This window comes from Montipora capricornis, chromosome 8 (genome assembly GCF_036669925.1).
Source record: "Montipora capricornis isolate CH-2021 chromosome 8, ASM3666992v2, whole genome shotgun sequence".
In the NCBI taxonomy this organism is placed as follows: domain Eukaryota; kingdom Metazoa; phylum Cnidaria; class Anthozoa; order Scleractinia; family Acroporidae; genus Montipora; species Montipora capricornis.
In genome coordinates this window covers 19,773,168-19,780,667 of record NC_090890.1, presented here as the reverse complement: position 1 = coordinate 19,780,667, position 7,500 = coordinate 19,773,168, and the positions used below count along the sequence as shown (strand labels likewise).

Below are 7,500 nucleotides of genomic sequence, written 5' to 3'. Positions count from 1 at the left end.
ATCTGGCCATTTTCCATAAACTGGTGGATCTCACAGCTGTTAATTACAAAGACAACATTCATAACACAATTATTATTATTATTATTATTATTATTATTATTATTATTATTATTATTATTAAAACTCATGCAGAGCATACTAGCTCATCTTTTTTACACAGCCCTGAAAAAAAATGAAAATTTATAAGCTCAAGTCAATTCCAAACAGTTTAATTCATACAAAATGTACATGTCTTATAAATACCATTACTTAATGTGTACTCAACAGAATATTGCATCCTGATTGGTCAATGATGAATGCATTTAAATAGGTTGCATCTAGTGCAATACAGAAGTTGCTATGGAAACACAGCGATGGAGTAATTTTGTTGAGTATACAATACATAAAAAATTGTATGAACTTGCTTGTGTATTTTGTGATTATGGTCACTTAAAATATGTTTTGAAACTTCTCAAATTGCACTCTCCTCTATGGTAAACTTTCACCCATGCCCAAAAGTCACAAAATAATCTCATGTTCATAATTTCCTATACTTATAAAATGAAAGACTCAAAAAAATGACAAATACCATTATCTTAGTATTTACCTGACTGATTCAATCTTCTGTATCCAGCTCACATATGCTCGGAATCTCTCAACCTCTATTATCTGACTTACTAAACATGACAATTTTTCTGTCAAAGGTTGAAGTTTTTGAAGGTGACTATTTACTTTGGTGGTGAGAATTTCATGTTCTTGCTGAAGACTTTTGATCTCTTTCATAGCTGAGGAACCTTGATCAAGTACATTTTCAATCTTACTGGGTATTTTGCACTGAGCATCTTGTAGCTAGGAAACAAACAAAAGTCATAATCTTTACATGATAGTACATGTAAATAACAATTTGGACTTGAATCTGAAAAGGAGATTTGGCCTAGTTAGTTAGCCTTAAAGTATTTCAATTGGGAATTGTGGATCAACACTTAAAGGTTTAAGTTTCAATCGAATTTCTGATCTCCTTGTAAGCAAGTATAAATTTAAAGCAATAAACAAAAGTGCTCAGAGAACTTGAATGATCCTGGAGGCGTTGTTTGGTTAAGGGCTTTCAACTGATAAACAGATTACTCCTCATTTGCATCATCGCTCTTGTCATCTTCAGTGTTCTTCTGGAACTCATTGTTTTTGATGTTATCAATTTCCTCCATCTCAGATTTAGTGCAGATTTATAGTCATCATCCTTTCTTCCATCCAAACTGGTTTTTTAAAGGATTTCACAGGGATTTCTTGGCAGACATCAATTCACTGACAAGAGGATTCCTTGATGGTTTCATCTATCCAGACAGAGTATACTCAAACAGGCTGCTTTAATACCTTCCATGTCACAGACTGCCCCCTGACAACCATTACCTAATTCTACCACTACAAGTGTGACACACTAAGATTGTTCACTGTTAGGTGATGTTTAGACTTATCAGGAACTTCTTATCCTTTCATGTCAAAAGGAGCATGCACACAAATAATACTAACCGCTTACTAACCGAGCGCGAGGGCCAATATTCCCCAGTACAGCCCGAGCAAGCTCAGTTAGTAAGTTGTTGTTTATATGGCACTCTGTTTCTGATAGTAAAATGTACTTCCGGTGCAATCAATCTTTTTAGCTTTTTAGCTTTTAGCTTTTTATCTTTTTAGCTTTTCAATCTTTTTATCTTTCAATCTTTTTAGCTTGTTCTGGTACAGCTGTAGTTTCACTGTGAAGAATGACAATATTCATAGTTTTTTTTTTTCGCTGTTTTGGTTGCAAATTATGAATTTGCCGGCTTTGCTCCAAAACAAAAATATATGGCTTGGACTGTTTCCACGGAAATGGTCCGTACTGCAAAATCCCGACCAAGAAAGAACCAACCAGAGCGCTGGGATTTGTCCAAGACTGGCTTTGCCATATAATAAAATGTAATTATTATTCAAATTCTTATAAGTAGTTTTTTTGAAACACATTTCAGAATAAAAACTAGCGATAAAAACGACGTTTCGATCTCTCTGAGATCATTTTCAAGTAGTAAAAGAAGCGAATAAAATCTGCATATATAAGTACAAATTAAGACGTGAGAATGTCCAAAGATAAAATATGTAAATACAAGCGCTAAAATGTAAGTGTTAAAATATTATATAAATAACTTGCACGGATTAAATCTACATGACTGTTGGTTAAAACGCTAAAGCGTGAGTGTTAAGATACCAAAACGCTATAAAGAACTATATAAATAACTTCGCACGGATTGAATCTGACTGTTTGTTCAAAGTTGGTTTAAGCTCCTTTATAAAAAGCGTTAGGAATAGTGTTACCTTTCAAAGATCAGAGATCGGCTAATTCAGCGCGAAGGCAACTTGGGGAACTGGGCCGAAAAATTGGAATTGATATTCACGCTGTGTATACAAGCCGTAAGATTGGACACCATATCAAACCGAAAGAAAAGAAGCCGCCTATCATAAACCAGCAACGCGTTGTTTACCATTACAAGTGTGGTTTGTGCGATGCAAACTATGTCGGGTATACGTGCCGACACCTCTATCAGCGCGTCGAGGAACACATGAAAGGATCGTCTTCAATCGGGAATCACATTAAAGAGCAACATGGAACAGTCCCGAGTGACATATATCGTGACTTTAAGATCTTGAGAAAGTGCGAAAGTAAATTCAATTGCCTCATCTACGAAATGCTTTTTATAAAGGAGCTTAAACCAACCTTGAACAAACAGTCAGATTCAATCCGTGAGAAGTTATTTACATAGTTCTGTATAGCGTTTTGGTATCTTAACACTCACGCTTTAACGTGTTAACCAACAGTCATGTAGATTTAATCCGTGCAAGTTATTTATATAATATTTTAACACTTACATTTTAGCACTTGTATTTACATATTTTATCTTTGGACATTCTCACGTCTTAATTTGTACTTATATATGCAGATTTTATTCGCTTCTTTTACTACTTGAAAATGATCTCAGAGAGATCGAAACGTCGTTTTTTTATCGCTAGTTATTATTCAAATGTGGGAAAACCCAGATTCAAGGTATCTTGTTAACCCATTCACTCCTAAGGCATCCCAGGACAGCCCCTGTGGGTGAGTAAAATTGTCTCAGTGGCATTAGACAGAATGAGTCTGTTAAGTCTCACTTCCAGGAGTCAAAGGGTTAAACAAAGATGACAAGTCAAAGGACTACCAGGCTAACATCAACAGCAATGTAAAACAAGCAAGAGGACATTGCAGCAACCAATCTTACTGTAATTCAAGGCTTCAAATAGATGGCTCTATCATTTAAAAAAAGAGAACTGGTATCAAAGCAAAGCGATTGTCATGAAAATCTGGAGATGTGAGGGAAGAAACATGTAGTGTACAGTAACACTCAATTCTTGGACAGAGGGCAATTCATTAGACATGGACATGGACATGGACACAATTCATTAGACATGGACATGGACATGGACACAATTCATTAGACATGGACATGGACATGGACACAATTCATTAGACATGGACATGGATATAGACACAATTCATTAGACATGGACATGGACATAGACACAATTCATTAGACATGGGGTGTTTACTAGCAGGGAGGTTGAGTAGCTGAGAATAAATTCATCTGGTTGAAGATTCTATTGAGGTGGTAAGTTCCGTGATGCTCTGGGCCCAGTTTTCCAAAAGCCAATTAAATTAATCCAGGATAAGTGTAAACTTATGTTTCACCTTTTCAACTTTTTGGTGAAAGTTTCTTTTGCTTATTTTTGTTTTTCAAGATTGACTTCCTCTAATGTAAAGTTTTGCTGAATATCAGCATTGAACAGCATTTGAGAGTAGAGAAATAAACTCCTTGGTTAATTTTTAATCTGGGATTAGCATTAATCAGCTTTTGAACAACCAGGCCCTGAGCATCAACGGGGCCTTGTAACAAGATTGTTCCCAGTGTCTTGCAACACCCGGCATTCTTCAAGATGGCAAATATGGGAAAAGAGAAGACATGCACAATAATCCACAATAATCCAGGAAAGGAAAAGAGATCGGATAGCAAACTAACAGCCCAACAGAACACAATGCATAGAACACAATTCTCAATTTTCATGAATGTCTTATTGAACGTTTGTTGGGCGCGATTGGGAAAAACGTGAGCACGAAAGCTCTGAGAATGAGTAAGGCACAATAGGCACGACAAGAACAATTGGCACGGGAACGAAAGGCACGATTTAGACTACAAGAACGATTTTTTTTGCGGTCAGTCAGAGTGACTCTCCCCGGGTTTTGCTCGCATTGAGATACCCACAGCCAGTCACGGTGACTCCGCGAAAGCGACAATGGATCAAGACATTTTCATAACTAAAAGATTGCACAATCGTAGGGCAAACTTGATCTATTTTGGAGGAGAACTAGGTAAAGTGTGGGGCGAATTCGGTTATATGGGGGTGAACTCGCTACAGGGCGAAACCACCGTAATTCTATGTAAGCTAGAGCTTTTTTGTTAATTTATATTCGTTAGGTGGGAAAACAAATTATCACACCTTTTTTATCCTACACAGTAACCAAAGCAAAGCCTGAAAAATTCTCAGGCTTGAACGAGATTGGAACCCATGTCCTTTGCGATGTCAGTGCTGGGCTCTACCTGACTTAAGCTAACAGGTCAAAATATGATCATTGTACACACAAAGGGGATGTGCACATGAAGAGACAAAATACATAAAAGACCCAAGACACATATCTGAACTATGCTCGATGCTTAGGTAACCTTCATGCTTTGTAACTGCATGTTTAACTTAACATGCACACTGTATCCTGTATCCTGTAACTCCGATTTAGGACGATTGGAGCTACTGTATAGCTTAACATCTATTGTATTCTGACTCGTTCTTCAAAGAACGCCGCCGAATGCTACAATAGGCGTCCTTCTGGGTAAAAATGGGGTTTTTCAAACCTTCCACAGTTCGTTAAAGTGCACATCTTATCCTCGTGGTCCCGTTAATTAAAGGTGGTATTTAAATAAGTCTGATTTCTCTAGATCTCACACGTGAAAAGTGGTACGTCAACATTCTGGGACGAAGTTTCCTTACCTCTACTTCCAAACGATTCTTTTTCTCCACAGCATTCTGCAGAAGAGAAAAGACCTTAGAAGCTGTTGCTTTCTCTGTTCCAATCTTCTTGTTGAGGAAATGAGTGACTTCTTTACTCAGTTCTAGCTCTACTACTGGTTCGTTCGCCATCTTGGCCCTCTTTGCGTTATTAAGGAGGACTGGAAACTAGTCTTAGTCGGGAAAGAATGCAAACTCCTCAGTGACACCCTAAATAATTGTTGAGTTTCCCACAATTCAGTCACCATATACATTTACCTTCATCTATATCTATTTACCTCCATTTATAAATATCATCATCGTCTGTGTTAATATACATTCACTCCTGGTCATTTACCATCATTTACCTTCAATAATATTCATTATTAAAACTGGATCATTGGATAATACAATTCGAGAGTTTTGATTGACCAAGCCATCATGGGTTCTGAGCCATTATACCATGATCTACAAACACGGCAAGCATATGCGTGATTTTTTGGGCCTTTTTATTTTTTTTTGTAGTCTAGTTTTCTATATTTTGGGGGCGTTTTTAATAAAACAATTATTCCACTCGCGCTTGTTGGATATGAGATGATTATAGCCAACTCGGCACTACGCGCCTCGTTGGTTATCTATCATATCATATCCAACGCGCGCTCATAGAATAATTGTTAATTAACCCTCATATACCTTCATCTTCTTTCAATCACGTTCATTTACCGTCATTTACCTTAATATACCTTCATCAACCTGCCGCATTCGCATTCATTTACCTTAATATACCTTCATTGACGTTCATTTACCTTCAGCTACATTCATTTACCTTCATTTACCTTCATCTACCTTGATTCGCCTTCATTCACCTCCATTTACCTTCATTCACGTGTTTCTACTTTCATCTACCTTCATATTCCTTCATTCACATTCATCTACCTTCATCTACCTTCATTCACGGTCATCAACTGGCATTCACATTCATCTACGTATACCCTCATTTACATTCATTTTTCTCAGTTAATATACAGTTATTCACGTTCATTTACCTTCGTTCACGTTTATTTGCTCCATAAACCTTCATTCACGTTCAGTTACCTTCATCTAGCTACCTCCATCTACCTTCATCGACTTTTATCTACCTTCATATACCTTCATTCACGTTCATCTACCTTCATCTAGCTACCTCCATCTACCTTCATCGACTTTTATCTACCTTCATATACCTTCATTCACGTTCATCTACCTTCATCTCGTGACCTTCATTTACCTTCATCTACCTTCATCTTCCTTCATTCACATTCATCTACCTTCAGTTACCTTCATATACCTTCATTTGACTTTATTCACGTTCATTTACCTTCCTCTACCTTCACTTACCTTCATATGCCTTTATTCACGTTCATATTCACATTAATTTACCTTAATATACCTTCATTCACCTTCATTTACCTTCTGCTACCCACATTTTATTTCATCCGCGTTCATTTATCGTCATTTACCTTTATTCACGTTCATTTACCTTCATGTACCTTCATTTACCTTCACTAACGTCCATTTACCTTCAGGTACCTACGTCTACCTTCATCCGCATTCATCTACCTTCATCTACCTTCATTCACGTTCATCTACCTTTAATTTTCCTTTATTTACCTTCATTTAGCTTGGTCTACCTTCAATCGCAATCATCTACCCACTAATATACCTCCAGCTACCTTCAGTCACATTTATTTAATTACCTTCATTTACGTTCATTTACCTTCAGCTACCTCCATCTACCAGGGTGTCAAGTGACAAATGACACTCCAAGAAAATAGGAAAATAGGAAAGACAGTGGCCAAAAATAGGAAAAAATAGGAATTCTGATCCCAAAATAGGAACAAAATAGGAAGCTTTCCTTGAATTCTTCCCTCTTGAGAGGGTCTCAATAGGAGGATAGCTTTCACGACTAAGGTTAGAACATTTGCCTTTTCAGGGATAATGTTTTTTTCCCATCAGGTTTAACTTACATGAAAAACAAAGAAACGCCCGCGTTGAAAATGAAAGTCTTTTTTTGCTTTTTGGGGTTCTCTGTGTTAGTTAGTAGGGTGTTAGTGCACATTGAAAAGAATAAGGCATTGGTCATCAGAACTTAAAATAGCTTTGCAAAACCAAAAATAGATTTTTAAAAACTGTGATGGGCATGGGGGTTGTAAACTATTTCGGATCTAACTGCAATGAAATAGCCTAAACGACACGGATTTAACCAAGATTCAATCAACACGCCATGTGCTTCATTTTTATAGCAAAACTGCGCATCTCTTCCTACAATATAGTACAACGCAACGTATAGTACATTCCTCCCTTCTTTGAAATACACGTTGATTCAAACAGAATGTAACAAAACGAAATCTAAACACCTAAATGCATCAAAATGTCTTCGAACGT

At 36.9% G+C, this 7,500-nt stretch overlaps 1 protein-coding gene across 1 annotated transcript in view; it reads right to left on the bottom strand.

Annotated features, from left to right (window-relative positions):
• The window catches only part of LOC138060389 (RAD50-interacting protein 1-like), a 29,235-nt gene extending 23,994 nt beyond the window's left edge, over positions 1 to 5,241 (bottom strand). Inside the window, exons 1-3 of the mRNA XM_068906146.1 lie at positions 5,080 to 5,241; positions 587 to 828; positions 1 to 36 (exon numbers count right to left, since the gene is read on the bottom strand). The exon at positions 1 to 36 is cut by the window's left edge and continues 138 nt beyond it. Coding sequence (XP_068762247.1) covers positions 1 to 36; positions 587 to 828; positions 5,080 to 5,229 — 428 coding nt within the window. The 5' untranslated portion in view covers positions 5,230 to 5,241. The remainder of the gene's footprint in view (positions 37 to 586; positions 829 to 5,079) is intronic.
• Between the last annotated feature and the right edge of the window lie 2,259 nt (positions 5,242 to 7,500).